Source organism: Ascaphus truei, chromosome 13 (assembly GCF_040206685.1).
Source record: "Ascaphus truei isolate aAscTru1 chromosome 13, aAscTru1.hap1, whole genome shotgun sequence".
Lineage (NCBI taxonomy): Eukaryota > Metazoa > Chordata > Amphibia > Anura > Ascaphidae > Ascaphus > Ascaphus truei.
This window is the reverse complement of record NC_134495.1, coordinates 10012988-10032279: the sequence shown is the minus strand read 5'-3', so window position 1 is coordinate 10032279 and position 19292 is coordinate 10012988. Positions and strand designations below refer to the sequence as shown.

The following is a 19292-nucleotide window of genomic DNA, read 5'->3' as shown; positions in this document are numbered from 1 at the left end:
CAACATGCCAACTGCATGTACCTAGTGTTGCCAGGTGTCTAGTCCATGAAATGTCTGTATAACCCCTATTCATTGAATGTAACCATGTATTTGTTACACAAGTAATAAGAAAAAAAAGGCACTGGTACTCAGGAAACAGAGAAAATAATTGAGTTCAAGAGAGCGTGTACCCATAAAAATGAATGATTTAATGGATCATGCAAAAAACAGCTACATTACGGGGTACACAGACCCCCACCAACGCGTTTCGAGCGTAAGCTCTTTCTCAAGGTGACTTTGAGAAAGAGCTTACGCTCGAAACGCGTTGGTGGGGGTCTGTGTACCCCGTAATGTAGCTGTTTTTTGCATGATCCATTAAATCATTCATTTTTATGGGTACACGCTCTCTTGAACTCAATTATTTTCCGTTTCCTGAGTACCAGTGCCTTTTTTTTTCTTATTACTTGTGTTACTTACCTCAGAAAAAACGGAAGCACACCCCCTACTGTGGAAGAAGGCTGATAGCCATGAGGACATCGCCAACCCTAACGTGAGTTATTTACCATCACATGCAAATTCTCCATTCCGATATCATATGTCTGGACACTTTATTGTGAGGTCCCTCACCGCATTGCTTGTGGGGACCCTAGTCGGATTGTAATGGAGTAGTGATTACCAATACGGTTGTTCCACGTGTTTATTGGTTGGCAGTCCCTAATTCATTATTCAGGGGGTTATACCACAGGAATCATCATTCAACTTCATTTTTGTTTTACACAATTCCTTGGCTTGTTTTTGGAGCACCACACATTTTTTTGTTTCATTTATTTGTTATAACTATGTGCCCAGGACATACGTGTAAACGAGAGGTAACTCTCAATGCATTACTTCCTGGTAACACCTTTTATAAATAAAATCAAGAAAATAAGCATTGAACCGGACTGTCCTGTATGTGGACACACTATCCAGTAAGAGATGAGAGGTAATACTGGACGCAGTGATCCACACGGTGTATATTATTTATTTATTTATAAAATATTTTACCAGGAAGTAATACAGTGAGAGTTACCTCTCGTTTTCAAGTATGTCCTGGGCACAGAGTAAAACAAATAATACATGGATACAAATACAGTTACATAAATGAGCAGGGTATACATTATATACAGGACATTGCGTGCACAGTTAGAGATAATATATATTATGGGCGTATGTAACAGTTACAGAGCAGATTAAAGTGTGTGTATGTATGGCGGGAAGAAGCAGTGATCCTCGCGGTGTATCGGGAATGCGCAGTGATCCTCGCGGTGTATCGGGAAGACGCAGTGATCCTCGCGGTGTATCGGGAATGCGCAGTGATCCTCGCGGTGTATCGGGAAGACGCGGTGATCCTCGCGGTGTATCGGGAAGACGCGGTGATCCTCACGGTGTATCGGGAAGACGCGGTGATCCTCGCGGTGTATCGGGAAGACGCGGTGATCCTCACGGTGTATCGGGAAGACGCGGTGATCCTCGCGGTGTATCGGGAAGACGCGGTGATCCTCGCGGTGTATCGGGAAGACGCGGTGATCCTCGCGGTGTATCGGGAAGACGCGGTGATCCTCGCGGTGTATCGGGAAGACGCGGTGATCCTCGCGGTGTATCGGGAAGACGCGGTGATCCTCGCGGTGTATCGGGAAGACGCGGTGATCCTCGCGGTGTATCGGGAAGACGCGGTGATCCTCGCGGTGTATCGGGAAGACGCGGTGATCCTCGCGGTGTATCGGGAAGACGCGGTGATCCTAGCGGTGTATCGGGAAGACGCGGTGATCCTCGCGGTGTATCGGGAAGACGCGGTGATCCTCGCGGTGTATCGGGAAGACGCGGTGATCCTCGCGGTGTATCGGGAAGACGCGGTGATCCTCGCGGTGTATCGGGAAGACGCGGTGATCCTCGCGGTGTATCGGGAAGACGCGGTGATCCTCGCGGTGTATCGGGAAGACGCGGTGATCCTCGCGGTGTATCGGGAAGACGCGGTGATCCTCGCGGTGTATCGGGAAGACGCGGTGATCCTCGCGGTGTATCGGGAAGACGCGGTGATCCTCGCGGTGTATCGGGAAGACGCTGTGATCCTCGCGGTGTATCGGGAAGACGCGGTGATCCTCGCGGTGTATCGGGAAGACGCAGTGATCCTCGCGGTGTATCGGGAAGACGCAGTGATCCTCGCGGTGTATCGGGAAGACGCAGTGATCCTCGCGGTGTATCGGGAAGACGCAGTGATCCTCGCGGTGTATCGAGAAGACGCAGTGATCCTCGCGGTGTATCGGGAAGACGCAGTGATCCTCGCGGTGTATCGGGAAGACGCAGTGATCCTCGTGGTGTACCTGGAAGACGCAGTGATCCTCGCGGTGTATCTGTCTTTGAACCACTGATTGAGCCACCTGTGCTGAAGCAGGGATATTCTGAAAACCTGGCCCGTTGGTGGCCCTTGAAGACTGGAGTTGGCCGCCCCTGTTTTAGATGTTGGTGGTGGCACACAATGACGTTTAAAAAAAATTGCAAGCGTGCAACACTTTTGTGCGCTAGAATTGTCACAATTGTCCGCCAACTTTTTCTTGGCGGCACAGACAAACGCAAGGAGACGCAAACTATTCCCCAACGCCTTCAGAAGCATGAACATGACGCGCTCCAGCAAATACAAGAACAAAGGCCAAGAACTTACATTGGCTCTCAGTTCATTTAAATAAAAAAATAACTATTCTTATTCCTTGTTACGTGGTCCTTGTTACGTGGTCCTTGTTTGTATAAACCAGACACTGAACATGTACAGGGGCGAGAAAAAGCTTGTGAATCTCTCCGGGCTGTCACACATCTATACTGTAATTGGGAAAGTTTGTTTGTCCGGCTATACAAATCCACGCGCTTAATCCTAGAGCCGCCAAACGTGGCGTGCTATCTAATGGGATCGGAAGGAAGAGCGTTGGTGGGCATTGGTATGTTTTGCCCATAGGTTTGTATAATATATATATATGTATATATATATATGTATATATGTGACTTGGGTATGTTTCCATACAAAGGTTAAGCTGTAGAAGATGTCTGCAGCACATTATGATGTCACGTGCCAGATATATAGCGTTATATAGTGTACCAGGTACAACACCCAGTGGCTGACTTGCTTAGGGAAATGGCGGATAGGAGGCGGCGGAAGAGACGGGCGTCCCAGGACAGCGAGGAAGAAGGGGGGGGGGGGTGGTTGTTAGGGGGGGGGGGGGGGGGGGGGGGGGGGGGGGGGGGGGGGGGGGGGGGGGGGGGGGGGGGGGGGGGGGGGGGGGGGGGGGGGGGGGGTGGGGGGGGGGGGGGGTGGGGGGGGGGGGGGGGGGGGGGGGGGGGGGGGGGGGGGGGTGGGGGGGGGGGGGGGGGGGGGGGGGGGGGGGGGGGGGGGGGGGGGGGGGGGGGGGGGGGGGGGGGGGGGGTGGGGGGGGGGGGGGGGGGGGGGGGGGGGGGGGGGGTGGGGGGGGGGGGGGTGGGGGGGGGGGGGGGGGGGTGGGGGGGGGGTGGGGGGGGGGGGGGGGGGGGGGGGGGGGGGGGGGGGGGGGGGAGGGGAGGAGGGGGCCGGGGGGGCTGGGGGGGGGGGAGTGGAGGGGCGGGGGGTGGGGCGGGGAGGGTAGGCGGCACACAGTGAGGGGGAAGAGGGAGGGGGCACGGGGAGGGGGAGGGGGGGGATGTAGGGGGCACGTGGGTGATGGGGGGGGGATGTAGGGGACACGTGGGTGATGGGGGGATGTAGGGGGCACGTGGGTGATGGGGGGGATGTACGGGGCGATGGGGGAGCAGTCCGAAATTCTTGAACCGAAGTACAAAGGAGTAGCCGGCTTGAAGAACAGAGATGGAGACAAGAAGCCGAGGCGTGCGCTGTAGAACGCACTGGGACCGCAGCCTTAATGGGTCTCATCAGTGTGAAGATGGTTATACTGCTGGCTTTGCAATTTTCAAGACTGTGGGGTTTGCCATCACATTTTAAGTGCTGTGGATAATGGGGAAGGGCAGGGGTGCAGACCTGCCTAATACATGTGAATGTGCTCACAAGTGATCTTTTTATTTGCTATATGCAATACGGTGGAGGATTCTTGTTGCCTTTGTCACCCACCATAACTTAAAACGTGATGGTAAACCCCACAGTCCTGAAAATTGCAAAGCCAGCAGTATAACCAACTTCACACTGATGATGCCCATTAAGGGTGAAACATGTCTGTGAGTGGTTTCTCTGGCTTTGCATCTGATTCCCATGCTGTGCTTTAAAGCTGTGTTAACAGCGAGCATTAGCTTATATAGGCTCCATGTAACGAGGGTTTTTCAGACAAAAGGTGACACATTGTGTGCTCATTTGCATGTCATTTCCCAGAATCCCTTGCTGTAGTGGGAGCACTGTATGCGAGGTGATAATGGTGAAAGGCAGGGTTGCAGATATTTTTTTCCATAGAGGAATGGCTCAGTGAGTACAGACACTGACTGGCACTGAGTTTGCAGCAGGGGAACCTGGTTCAAATCCCGGTGTCAGCTCCTTGTGATCAGCAAGTCACTTTATCTCCCTGTGCCTCAGGCACCAAAATCATAGATTGTAAGCTCTACGGGGCAGGGACCTGTGCCTGCAAAATGTCTCTGTAAAGCGCTACATAAAACTAGCAGCGCTATACAAGAACATGCTATTATTATTAGTGTATTTGCATGAAAGGTGCTGCATGTGTGAGCTGTTCATGTTGTACTTATCTTTGCCATGAATGGCTGCAGGAAAATGAGAAACGCGTTAAGCCATTAAATATTACAATAATGTCACTGCACTACGAGTCAATACATTAAACAGACCCAATGTACTTGCGTTTCTAGGAGGGACAGGGGACTTCTCGGCGCTTTCCTGCACGCTCACTGATTGAATTGATAGCTCTTCAGGAGAGCAAAATAACGTGGAACCTGCAGATACAGTGAGGTCTGTCTGTGTACTGTGGCCTCCATCTAGCGCTATATACAGCTGACACACAGTTTATTTCAAAGCAAAAGTGGGGCAAAACTACATTGGATGGTCCCATGAAAAAAATCCTATTGGAATCAATAGGGTTATTTGAGCAATGTTTTCGCCCCACTGTAGTTGCAGGGTTCTGCTGTCCGGGGGGGGGGGGGGTACTGACACTGCTAATACCCTCATGTAATACTGGGGGGGTCTCTGTACCAAGAGGCGCAAATTCAATTTTTGGATTTCAATTGACACAGGACGACCACAAAAAGGATTGCGTGTGCGTGTCCATGTACCATGGCAATTGTAAAATGAATTCAACTAATAATTTATATTTATTAATACTAGTTAAAATACACAACATTTTGCTTTAATTCTAATTGTGCGACACAACGCAGTGTGTCAAAGGCCAACACAACAAACTGCGTCATGTGTAACAAGTCACATAGTGGCCTTCATGCCAAGCAGTTTCTAAAACTTTGTATTACTGTTTAGCACTGAAATTGCACGAAGATGTAAGCGCACAAACAACTTTCTGCACAGGGGCATGTGGAGTATTTGGGGTGGGGATATTGGAGTGTGATGCAGAATATTGGGGTGCAAATACAGACTATTGGGGAATTATTGTGGTGTGATACAAAATATTGGGGGGTTATCGAGGTGTGATGCAGAATATTGGGGTGCAATAGATTTTTGGGGAGTTATTGGTGTGTGTGATACAGAATTGGGGGTTTGTGTGATACAGAATGTGATACACATTATTAGTGTTCAATACAGATTATTGGGGCATTATTGCGGTGTGATACAGAATATTGGGGGTTATTAGCATATGATGCACATTATTGGGGTGCAATACAGATTATTGGGGGGGTTATTGCGGTGTGATACAGCATATTGTTTTTTTTTTGAGGTGTGATGCAGAATATTGGGGGGTTATCGAGTTGTGATACAGAATATTGGGGGGTTATCGAGGTGTGATGCAGAATATTGGGGGGTTATCGAGGTGTGATGCAGAATATTGGGGTGCAATAGATTTTTGGGGAGTTATTGGTGTGATACACGTTATTAGGGGGTGTGTGAGATACACGTTATTAGGGGTGTGTGTGTGTGATATGTTATTAGGGGGGGTGGGTGCAGGGTATAGTGACTGAATACCGGGGGTGCATGTTACATGTGTATATATTATCCAGGGGGGGGGGGTGTATGTGCAGGGTCTCCCAGGCTGCGCACAGGGGCGGGGGGAGTGCTTAGAGAGGGGGGGGTGCGGAGAGGGGGGGGGGAGTGCTCAGAGGGAGGGGGGATGGGGGGGGGCGGACACAGATTCTCAGCCCGGGGGGGGGTGGGGGGGATCAGACACAAAGAGGCTGCGGCGGATCCGGTCAGAGCTGCCCGTGTGCCCGGTGCGGGGGGGTCTCCGGTGCCCGGTTGGGGGGGTCTCTGTGCGTCTCCGGTGCCCGGTTGGACGAGGGGGGGTCTCTTTCTCTTGTTGTATGGGGGTCTCCAGGGGGTGGAGGTGCTGGAGTTAGCGCGGCCGCTGCCATCTTCCTGCGCCGCGCACCGACAGCGCGCACCGGAGCCCCGGGACTCACCGGACCGCGCAGCGCGGCCCTGCATGGGCAAGGGGGAGGAGCCACGCGGGAACGCGCACCAGGTGACATCACCGTGACCCCAAATATTATATCTGGCTGGGCCCCCCAACATACCCCTCAGTATCCGCCTCCCCCCTGTATGTCATAGAGGCACCCCTATATATCACCCTGCACCCCTATATATAATCCCCAACCCCTATATATCACCCTGCACCCCTGTATATCATCCCTAACCCCTTTATATCACCATGCACCCCTATATGTCATCCCTAACCCCTTTATATCACCATGCACCCCTATATATCATCTCTAACCCCTTTATATCACCCTGCACCTCTATATCATCCTTGACCACTTTATAACATCCCTAAACCCTTTATATCACCCTGTACCCCTATATATCACCCCTAACCCGTTTATATCACCCTGCAGCCCCAAATGTTATAGGTACCCTAGTATATTGAGATATAGGGGCCCAGGCTGCACAGTGCGATTGAAACCTCGTGATAACCTTTATAGGGAATTACTAAGGATAAATTCTATTACAGCCCCTTTATACCCATGTGCCCCAAGCGAGGGCACGCCAATATAATGCCACTGTACTCCGCTGTATGTTCCATAGGGAAACGCAACTATCCTTTAAAGATGACCCAGTAAACGTACACCCCCATTATATCGGTATGGATACCCTAATACCGCAGAAACCAATAATAACCCCATTGCAGGCACCCCAGCTTCTGCCCCTTGTTTTCTTAACACCACTATATACCTCAGCTTCCCCTGCCCTCTGCCCTACTGCACTGCACGGATCCCTGGTATTCCCGTTTAGGGACACCCACAATCCCCGTTCTGCCACAGAAGGACCACCTGCCCCCCCCCCCCCCAGTTTGCCCACTTGATACCCGCTCCGAGACCTCACACTGTTTCTCATCCCTGGCTTTCTTTCATGCTTAGGATCCGCTGGGAAGCTGCTGTTCCATGAATATACTGCCCTGTCCTTGAACAAGGGCCCGCTTAGGGTTACCGCTCGCCCGAGCCTCCCACCCTACAGACCAGCCCCTGACGACGCCAGCTCGCCATAGCATGGAGCGTCTGGCAGAGGGCTGCGGCCCATCATATTACACCTACCAGGTGAGCCGGCACAGCGCCGACGTTCTGCAGAACCTCAACCAGCAGCGCAAGAGTGGGGGACTCTTCTGTGACGTAGTGCTGCGCGTGGGAGAGGACAGCTTCCCCGCCCACCGCGCAGTGCTGGCCGCCTGCAGCCAGTACTTTGAATCGGTGCTGGGGGAGGCAGAGGGGCCCAACCCCCGCGAGCTGGAGATGCATACCATCAGCTCCAAGGTGTTCGGGGACATCCTTGACTTTGCGTACACCGCGCGCATCGTCGTGCGTCTGGAGAGCTTCCCCGAACTCATGACGGCCGCCAAGTTCCTGCTCATGCGCTCGGTCATCGACATCTGCCAGGAGGTCATCAAGCAGTCCAACGTACATATCCTGGTGCCCCCCGCACGGCCGGACCTCATGCTATTCCGCCCGGGGGGCGCCACCGATCTGGGCTTCCCGCTGGACATGACTAACGGGGCTGTGCTGGGGGGCTCCGGCATTGCGGGGTCCCTGGGGGTGGAAGAGGAGGATTCGGTGCGCCCGGGGCAGGCAGTGCCAAGCCAGGCCCCGCTGCTGTCCTTGGGGGGCTCCCCACATATGCTACACCCCCAATACCAGGGGGGGATGCAGGGGCTGGGGGGGAAGCGAGGCCGCGGAAGGCCAAGGAAGCCCAGCGTGTTGGACTCTGTGTTGTTCGGGACAGCGGGGGGCTTGCGGGATGTGGGGGTGCTGCCCTGCGGGCTCTGTGACAAAGTCTTTACGGATCCCCTCCGCCTGCGGCAGCACGAGGCCCAGCACGGGGTCACCAGCCTGCAGCTGGGGTACGGGGACTTGCAGACCCCCCGCCTGGGGGAGAACGGGATGGCCCAGGAGGAGCTCGGGACCCCCAGGAAAAGGAGCCGGGCCAGGAAGCAGGTGGGGTGCGACCTGTGCGGCAAGATCTTCCGGGACGTCTACCACCTGAACCGGCACAAGCTGTCCCACTCCGGGGAGAAGCCGTACTCCTGCCCGGTGTGCGGCCTGCGGTTCAAACGCAAGGACCGCATGTCCTACCACGTGCGCTCGCACGACGGCTCCGTGGGGAAGCCCTACATCTGCCAGAGCTGCGGGAAGGGGTTCTCCAGGTAAGCGCCGCAGACCCCCGGGCCGGGGCGAGGGGGGCTGGGCGTCACATGATGGGGTGAGCTGGATCAGGGGTGGCCAACGCCATTCATCCAGGGCTACCAACAGGTCAGGTTTTCAGGATATCCCTGCTTCAGCACAGGTGGCTTAATCAGTGGCTCAGTCAAAGACTGAGCCACCTGTGCTGAAGCAAGGACTGATTGAGCCACCTGTGCTGAAGCAGGACTGATTGAGCCACCTGTGCTGAAGCAAGGACTGATTGAGCTACCTGTGCTGAAGCAGGGATATCCTGAAAACCTGACCTGTTGGTGGCCTCGGAGGGCTGGAGCTGGCTCCCCCTATGTTAGATTGACCTTTCCGTCTGTGTCGCCCCGGAGTTATAGGGAGAAGGGTATGAAGCGGTCCTACATCGCCGCAGTGGGAGGAGTTAAGTGGCTCCCATATTATAATAGGATACGCCAGGCGCGAGGCGCTGTTTATAGGGTTACAAGAGCCGTCCCCTTCCCCGCAGCAGGACACATAACACTGACATATCTCTGCCCCGAGGACCTCAGTCTTAGTGTGCGAGAGGGGGGTGGGGGGTGTTAAGCCATGCTTTCCCACTTCAGAGGGCAGTGCCGTAACCACAAGGATGCCCCTCCTCAGGGACTTTTCTAACACATGAAATCTACAGACGTGTGCGTGTGACACAAGATACTGTCCCTCTGTGGGACGCCATCTCAGACCGTGTGCACCAGGCCCCCCACCCCCCAAATGGAGGATTGCAGCCTGAGCTCTGATTGGTTGGGGGCGAGGGAGGGGGGGTGAGGGGGGGTCTGCAGCAGCACAAAGACAGACTCTCCTCCCCCACCAGGAAAATGTGGAACACGCCCCCCCTGCCAGGGAGGGGGGGGAGGGGGCTGGTGCTGTCACAGAGGTGGGGGGGGAGGAGTAACATCCCCTACCCCCCCCCCCTGCCAGTGAGGGGAGGGAGGAGTAACATCCCCCAGTGCCAGTGAGGGGGGGGGGGGGAGGGTGCTGGTGCTGTCACAGAGATGGGGGGGGGGGGGAGGAGTAACACCCCCCAGTGCCAGTGAGGGGGGGGAGGAGGGTGCTGGTGCTGTCACAGAGATGGGTGGGGGGAGGAGTAGTCACCCCCCTCTCTGCACCTCTCTGCATAAAGCAAACACGAGGACAGTATGTGTACATACGTATATACACGCACACCCGCAGTTATACGTATACACGCACACCCGCAGTTATACACATATACACGCACACCCGCAGTTATACGTATATACACGCACACCCGCAGTTATACGTATACACGCAGTTATACACATATACACGCACACCCGCAGTTATACGTATATACACGCACACACGCAGTTATACACATATACACGCCTGCACGTGCTTCTCAGCTTTCTTTGCAGGGAAGTGGGAATACCCCGTGAATTAATAAGTACACGCGTGTGCATGTAACTTACCACTTCCATATTGACATGGGAGCTAGCCCTCTAAAACATGGCATGTCCCGAGAGAAACATAGACATGTAAACACACCCACGTGTCATGTATGCACAGCTACACATATATACATTGTATGCACACACACAATATAAATATATACACACACATATTTGTATACATTGTGTACACACATATATACGTGTGTGTGTGTGTATGTGTATATATATATATATATATAATACACACACACGAATAAACGATTCCGTTATGTGACTAACTAAATGATTTTATTTGTGTGAGCTTTCGAGATACACTGATCTCTTCTACACACACACAGACACACACATTGCGCACACACACACATTGCACACACACACACACACACACACATTGTATAACTTTATTTATATAGTGTTTTCTCCCAGTGGGACACAAAGCGCCTCACAGTTATAGAAAGGGATAAAGAAGAAAACATTTAAGGTTATAAGAGACGGAACACAGGGAAAGATACAGAACAGGACGGGTCGGGGCTGTCGCTATTAAATACCGGACAGGCTGTGGGTCAGTAATTAAATGCCTGGGTTAGCAGGGAGGTCCTGAGCCGGTTACAGATTCCCAGAGAGGGGCCTCTCGGGCTGTACGGGGCAGACTGTTCCAGAGCGTGGGAGCAGCATACACATGTACACACAACCATACATATACACATACACATTGTATACACACACATACACATAGTATACACGCACACACATACACATTGTGTACACGCACACACATACACATTGTATACACGCACACACATACACATTGTATACACACACATACACATTGTGTACACACATTGTATACACATATATACACATTGTATACACGCACACACCTATACACATTGTATACACACACACCTATACACATTGTGTACACACGCACACACATATACACATTATGTATATACACATTGTGTACACGCACACACACATACACGCACACACATACAGGCAGTCCTCTGTTATCCGACACAATGCGTTACTCAAAATGGCGTTGGATAGCGAAACGTCTTAAAGTGAAACACGTTTTCCCATAGGAACACTGTTTAAATGAAAGGTTCCGTTCCTGAAGGCATTTTTAATGCTAAAATACACAAAATATTTTACTCAGGCAATAAGATATGCAGCACACATAAATTATAGTGTATATACTGTATTATATATATAATATATATATTATATACACATAAACAACTTTGCAAAGCGTTATAAGAGCGTTGGATAAGCCGTTTTGGCGTTGTAAAAATGAATATAGGTATGCATTGCACAGCGTTGGATAAGCCATTCGTTGTAAAACAAAGCGTTGTAAAACGAGGACTGCCTGTATACACACGCACATACATATACACATTGTGTACAAACACACAGACATATATATATATATATATATATATATATATATATATATATATATATATATATATATATATATATACACATTGTGTACAAACACACAGACATATATATATATATATATATATATATATACACATTGTGTACAAACACACAGACATATATATATATATATATATATATATATATACACATTGTGTACAAACACACAGACATATATATATATATATATATATATATATATATATATATATATATATATATATATATATATACACACACATTGTGTACACATAGCCATTCACATCTTTCTTTCACTGTCCTCCCTCGCTCTCCCTCAGTTTGACACTCGCTCTGCTCACTCTCCCTCAGTTTAATGCTCTTTCCTCTCTCCCTCAGTGTGACGCTCTCTCTCCCTCAGTACGACTCTCTCTCTCAGCGTGACGCTCTCTCTCCTCTCTCTCCCACAGGCCTGATCACCTGAACGGACACATCAAGCAGGTTCACACATCCGAGAGACCGCACAAGTGTGAGGTATGGCTGGGGTCGGAGGTGAGACTGGATCCTGGGGGTCCGTGTCCTGAGAGAGTGAGTGCGTGTCCGAGACACCCCGCCGTGTGCGCACAACTTAAAGCACCAGTCCCACTTTGCACTGGCCTCTCCTGCTGCCCCTATTCTTCGTATTTTGCTGGCCGCCCTATTATCGGAGTGCAGCGTTTTGACTCGTGATCCTGGTAAAACAGCACAGGATTCCCCCCCCCCCCCTCGCACTGCAGAGAAAGCACTCACCCAGTTAACATCTGCTGTGTCTTTTTTCTGTATTTGAAATTGAGTCCAGGACAATAGTTATAATGGAGTCACATTGCTCTGTGACCGCTGTGACGATGTCACAGATGCAGTGATGAGGGCCGGTCATCCTGAACAGGTCTCAGAATTCACCGTTTCCTTTTAAGGGATCAGTCCCTCCTAGGATCAGAGTACTAATGGCAATGACACGGTTAAGGGGTCAGTCCCTCCTAGGATCAGAGTACTAATGGCAAGGACACGGTTAAGGGGTCACTCCCTCCTAGGATCTAATGGCAATGACATGGTTAAAGAGATAATCCAAGCGGCGCTTTAAAAAACAAACACTTTTTTTTCTTTTAATATACTCAGCCTTGGGTTACCTTTATTGGAAACTAATTACCTAAGCTGCCGATCGATTCGTTCTCTCGTTGTCGATCAGCAAAGATCCTGCTTCCCAGGGTTCACTAAATGGCCGCCTTTCAGTTTCACTCAATCCTTCAGTCAGTGTAACTCAGCAGCTACAGTGTATCCTGATATTACTAAGGTAACATGATCTATTGTTACAGTTTGCAGCTGAAACTGCTGGGAATATTGGCAACCAATGATCACAAACAGGAAAGTGTTGCAAGGATCTTGCACTGCTGGGGAGGGGGCTAAAGCCTGCTATTGAAACCAAAGTATGCTCAGTATATTAAATATTTAACTCATTAATAATGGCATTCAGAGTTGAATAAAAAAAGTATTATCTAATACTACAGAACTGATTAACCCCCCGTAGTATATTTCATGGATTACTCCTTTAGGCCGCGATTATAGTAGGCGCGATAGCGCGTGCAATTTCGTGCGCTGTGCGAACAAACTGCAGCAGCCTGATCGGGCCGTCCACAGTGTGCGTGGGCGTGATGCAGAGTGGGACGCAGAGCGCGACGCAGGGTGCGATGCGGAGCAACCGCGCGGCACGTTTTGTTTTTTTTTGCGCGTCACGTGAGCGGTCCAGCCAATGAGGGCGCACCAGTCTGGTGACGCCTCCCCAATCGCTCCATCGCAGTGCACCCATCACTCGGGCGCCAGGCGCACGCTACGCTGTGCGCTCCGGCACGCCCCTGCTGTAATTGCGGCCTTACGGGTCACATCTAGAAGACTGATGTCTTTCCTTCCCAAAGCGACATGATAAACATGGTGAGCCGACACTTGGAAGGGTCCGATGTCACTGTGTGTTCAACAAGAGTTTGCACAAGCAAACCCCCCCCCCCCTCCTTATCGTTACAGGCTTCTTGATAAGGACAGGCTGGGGATAAGGGGAAAGAATACAAGCCCCCAAAGAAACTTAGCTTGTAATTCATTTCCCCCCCACCCTCTCCCCAAAAAATGAAGGTAGCCAGAACTTTGCTACTATCATGGTTATATTTGTTTAGGGAAGCCAATTAGACTGTTTAAGTTTTTTTTTTTTTTTACAAAAGGTTGTTTTTCGCCCGGCTACGTGGGGTTGCGGCATCTTTAAGGGAGCCCACGAAAATGATTTTACACCAATTTTTCTCCAAACTAGAAAACTGCTGAAGGATTTGACAGTGAAGTGCGCAGTGAGCAGGCGAGAGGAGGAGGACAGGTAATTTATCGGGAGAACAGAGAAATAAATATTTTATGGCCCAAGGAAGGGGGACTGGTGATTTAATGGGTCCCGTGTCAGGTAACAGAGAGGCGTGTGCAAGTGCGAGTGTGCCGGTGTGTGTCTGAGTGTGTCTGTGAGTGTGAGTGCGCCGGCTTTCCCTGCTCGTTGTGTGCGAGTAACTCGTAACAATAACACAGGTTCCCTCACATACTGGAACACACATGACCCGTACACACACGCACACACAATGACGGTCACACACACACACTATGACAACACCAGGTCACACACACACACAATGACGCTCACACCAGGTCACACACACACAATGACGCTGACACCAGGTCACACACACACACACACTTTGATGCGCGCACACACACACACACACTAAATCACTCACACCAGGCCATACACACACACAATATGACGCTCACACCAGGTCCCACTCAGTGCCACACACACAATGACACACACCAGATCACACACAGTGCACACACACACACACTGACGTTCACACCAGGTCACACTAAGTGCCACACACACATTATGACGCTCACACCAGGTCACACACACTAAGACGCTCACACTAGGTCACACACACAAACTATGACGCTCACACACACACACACTAAGACGCTCACACTAGGTCACACACACAAACTATGACGCTCCCACCAGGTCATACACACATACTAAGACGCTCACACCAGGTCACACACACACACACACTAAGACGCTCAAACTAGGTCACACACACACTATGACGCTCACACCAGGTCACACACACACACACACACTAAGACGCTCACACACACACTATGATACACACACTAAGACTCTCACACCAGGTCTCACACACACACACACACACACACGGTCAGTGACTGCTGGTTAATTCCCCTCCCTCCCCCCCGCTCCCCCCCTGCAGACATGTAACTCTTCCTTCGCCACGCGGGACCGGCTGCGCTCGCACTTGGCGTGTCACGAGGACAAGGTACCGTGTCAGGTGTGCGGGAAATACCTGCGGGCGGCTTATATGGCCGACCACCTGAAGAAGCACAGCGAGGGGCCCAGCAACTTCTGCAGCATCTGTAACCGAGGTAACCGGGGAGGGGGGGTGGGGTGTTACCAAGGTAACCAGGGTACCCAGGAAGCAACTGAGGGCGTCATGCACTTTCCAGGTCTCCCTGTGTGTGTGTTGTCTCCCACATGTTTCTGCATTGGGGATCAGATCCCCCCTGGGGACAGTGCCCTCCATGCAAGGGAGAGGTGCAGCATGCAGCCCCCAGCGGGGCTCTCAAACCAGTGTTGTATATACACCGGGCTCAGGCAGCAAGGGACCCCGCTCCGTCTGTCATCATATCTCTATATTCCTCGCTCGATCACCATGAAAATGTGCACGGTTGTAGGTCTGTGATGTAGAGTGACACTATATAAGAAGCACCATGTAGACCATCAGCTGATGTTAAGTAAACTGGTGTCACTGTGTTATGTCAACAAGTCCCAGGTGCACTGCGGGAGGTGCGTGCTCATTACACGAGAAATAGGAGTTTTTTCCAACGTAGCGCGTAAATGTGTTAGTGTAATCCAATCTGCAACACGGAGCTTGCTATAAAGTTTCAGTTCAAAGTGTGTGTACACTATCCCCTCCTCCTGGTGAAGCGCGCGCCCGGAGACGAGAACGCCGCGGTCGGATTGCATCATCGATAACGCGCTGACCCACACATTGTATAGAAGCGCCTGGGACCCTAATTCTTGCTCTGTCTCAGGCACTTTATAACGCGCTTATCTTCTACGCTAAACACCATTATGCGCTTGATGAGGTCATCACGCCGTCACCAATCCCAAAGAGTATTTGTTTAGATTATCAAATAATTCTTTTCCGGTAACAATCTCCTGTGACGGTGAAACATTTTCGTGAAAATGTAGCGATTGTTCTGCAAGATATGACGAGAAATGACAGGGGTCCCGCGTTTTCTGAGAGCTGCGCGCGTAATCATTTCCCGACTTCCACACGCTGAAGCAGTTATAACCGCGCTACCATATTCTGTCACCTTTTATAGCGAGAGGCAGTGCGAAAAAACGCCAATGAGCTGCCTGCGTATTCTGCACGGGAATTAGCTGGAGGAGCAGGTACGACAGGCAACTTCAGGGGCCAGATTTAGCCCACTGACCACAAGTTGAAGAGCCCTACCCACGGAGGGGCTTATTCTGTCCCGGCCGATCGGAGAGGGGCAGTGGGGGCGGGGGGGGGTCAGTGGCTGTGGTTATAGGATGTATGTGTCCCTGTGCCACCCTGCGGGGGAGAGGGGGGACAGACACATCCAGTAAGCCCCTCCCTCTGCGGGGTGACACAGGGACATTGCGCTGAATGAGACTAATGTGCCTGCCCACCAGTGAATAAGTGCAGATAATTAGCCTTCCCGTGGGGGGCAGTCAGTGGGCAGAGAGCGGTCCGAGGTCTGTCTGTCTGTGGCAGCGTCTCACCTGCTTTTATCCTGTTTAGGTTTCTCCTCCGCCTCGTACTTAAAGGTCCATGTAAAAACACATCATGGCGCCCTCCTCAGTGCGGGCCCCCACCGCCCGGAGTCCGTCCCCAACGGGGCAGCGCTCTTCCACTGTGTCCGGACCTGTGGCGTGAAAGGCAAGCGAGTCTGTGCGGAGGGGGGCGCAGGGGAGAGGGGCCGCTAATGTGCTGTGTATAACAGTGGTGGAAATACCTTTTATATAGTGGCGGGGCCGAGTAACCTTATGGCCATCACACATGGACCACTGGTGTATACAGACCTGGCAGTGCGCACGGGGCTGTGTAATGTAGAGTTACTCTTTGTTCTCTGCCCCCCAAGAGCTAACAATTTAATGGCGAGTCTCAGGGCGGAGATATGATTTGCCCGCAGAGGTGACGCTTCATTATCAGACAGGGGCTTGTCCCACACGCTGCAGGGCACCCCGAGAAATGCAAGCGGCTTGCGCGAGTGCCTGGCGTGTAAAGAAAAGTGTGGGGGGAGGGTGCACATACTAGAGAGAGTTTCCCGGTATTAGGACAGGGGGTACCCAACTCCAGACCTCAAGGGCCACCAACAGGTCAGGTTTAAGGATATCCCTGCTTCAGCACAGGTGGCTCAGTCAACGGCGGAGCCACTGATTGAGCCACCTGTGCTGAAAAGCAGGGTTATCCTGAAAACGTGACCTGTTGGTGGCCCTTGAAGACTCGAGTGGGCCACCCCTTGTTCTAGGACAAGAAGTGACGCGCAAAAACTGGACGAGACAGAGGGGGGGACATGTGAGGACGTCCTCGTGCACGGGGAGGGTGGGGGGTGCACGGCTCAGCGTACCAGTGCAGGGGCAAATGCAGTGACAATGTTGAGATGCTTTAGATGGACAGAAAGAGGCAGATGTGGGCTTCCTGCGAGAGCCTCACACTGGAGAGTCCTGGGGGATTTGGGCAGCATCCCATGTGCTTGCGACGTCCTCGGGACCTCTAATGGGATGCAGGGTTCACAGCGGCCCTATAAAGTCTGGGGTTGTCCAATTACCTTATTAGCTCACTAATTCCTTTGGGGCCAAGTTAATTCTATTTATGATCACTCCCCCCTCCCCCTCCCCAATAATATGGAAGCTGCTTGTCCTTCCTTCTTTCACCGGGCCCCTGAGCTCTGGAACAGACTGCCTGTGACCCCCAGGACACTGTTGGTGGGGTACCGCTCCCGATACCCCCAGTTCTGCCCCTTCTGTATCCCAGGACATTGCTGAAGTCCAGATTAGGGTCAGTAAGGGGGGGGGGGGGGGGGAATCTCCCTGCTCAGCAGTGACTCCCTCTGGCAGGGCAGAGGGGGGAGGCCTGGAGGTGCCTGTAAAGCTGCGGCCCCTCGTGGGTCCGGCGTGGGTCCGGCGGGCCAGCGTCAGGAAGTCAGGCCTCAGTGTCACCTCCCTCTCGTATCTTGCAGAAGGGGAGAAGTGTCCGCACGGGGAGCAGGAGAGCTCCGATTCCTACGGAGACATGTCCGACGCCAGCGACCTCAAGTCCCCGGAGAAGCAAACCGCCGCCGGCGCGTACGCCGCCTGCGACCTGGTGATCCCCAAGAAGCTGGAGCAGGAACCCGAGAAGCGCTTCCCCTGCACGGAGTGCGGCAGCTTCTTCCGCTCCAGGGCTTACCTCAGCAAGCACATCCAGAAGGTGCACGCCCGGCCCCTGGGGGCCCCACTGGGGGACATGGGGCCGGTGCTCGGCCCCGCTCTTGGCCCCGTCTTGGGCCCGGTCCTGGGCCCTCCGCTCGGCCCCCCTCTGGGGCCCTCCCTCGGGCCGGCTCTGGGCTCAGCACTGGGCTCTCCCTTCTCCCCCCAACAGAACATGTCGCTGCTGGAGTCGTTCGGGTTCCAGATTGTGCAATCCGCGTTCGCCTCGTCCCTTGTGGATCCGGAGGGGGAGCAGCAGGGGCTTGGGAGCGAGGGGAAGTGACTGTGACATGGGGGGGGGGGGGGGGGATTCTGAGCCTGGCGTCTCCATGTAGTGTCAGCTTCACTGCCGGGGGGGGGGGGGGGTAACGAAGACCACCCAGAGTATCGTCAGATCCTCAGACCCAGAGTTTGCTCCGTGTCTTCCCTCCCCAAGAAGTTGATTCCGGGGTCTGTGCACATTGTGCCCCCTAAACTCAGGTGGGGGGGGGGGGGTCTGTGTCTGGACAAACCTTGGAGAGTAACCTCCGACCACGGCTGTTTTCTTGGGTGGGTGTCCTTCCCTGCAGGGTATTTGTAATGGGTGTCCTCCTACCCCGGGGGTATTTGTGGTGGGTGTCCTCCTGCCCCAGGGGGTATTTGTGGTGGGTGTCCTGCCCCAGAGGGTATTTGTGGTGGGTGTCCTTCTGCCCCAGGGGTATTTGTGGTGGGTGTCCTCCTGCCCCAGGGGTATTTGTGGTGGGTGTCCTGTCCCAGGGGTATTTGTGGTGGGTGTCCTCCTGCCCCAGGGGTATTTGTGGTGGGTGTCCTCCTGCCCCAGGGGTATTTGTGGTGGGTGTCCTTCTGCCCCAGGGGGTATTTGTGGTGGGTGTCCTTCTGCCCCAGGAGTATTTGTGGTGGGTGTCCTCCTGCCCCAGGGGGTATTTGTGGTGGGTGTCCTCCTGCCCCAGGGGGTATTTGTGGTGGGTGTCCTCCTGCCCCAGGGGGTATTTGTGGTGGGTGTCCTCCTGCCCCAGGGGGTATTTGTGGTGGGATAATATTTACAGTTCCCTAAAGTGACAGTTTAATCCCTAGTGTCCCCC

The 19292-nt window shown here is 52.7% G+C and overlaps 1 protein-coding gene across 8 annotated transcripts; it reads left to right on the top strand.

Annotated features, from left to right (window-relative positions):
• The first annotated feature begins 422 nt into the window (after positions 1-422).
• PATZ1 (POZ/BTB and AT hook containing zinc finger 1) lies at positions 423-18523 on the top strand. 8 transcript variants are annotated; one of them, XM_075568418.1, is made up of 7 exons: positions 423-529; positions 7510-8786; positions 12107-12188; positions 13969-14028; positions 14963-15134; positions 16541-16678; positions 17982-18523. In XM_075568418.1, the coding sequence occupies exons 2-7, from the start codon at positions 7639-7641 to the stop codon at positions 18491-18493; spliced, it is 2112 nt and encodes a 703-aa protein (XP_075424533.1). In that variant the 5' UTR covers positions 423-529; positions 7510-7638; the 3' UTR covers positions 18494-18523. The 8 variants fall into 8 exon arrangements, with proteins under 8 accessions (XP_075424533.1, XP_075424536.1, XP_075424532.1 ...); XM_075568417.1 differs by lacking the exon at positions 423-529 and adding an exon at positions 6370-6617 and having other exon boundaries at positions 17982-18522; XM_075568420.1 differs by lacking the exon at positions 423-529 and adding an exon at positions 6371-6617 and having other exon boundaries at positions 12107-12170; positions 17982-18522.
• The last annotated feature ends 769 nt before the right edge of the window (positions 18524-19292 follow it).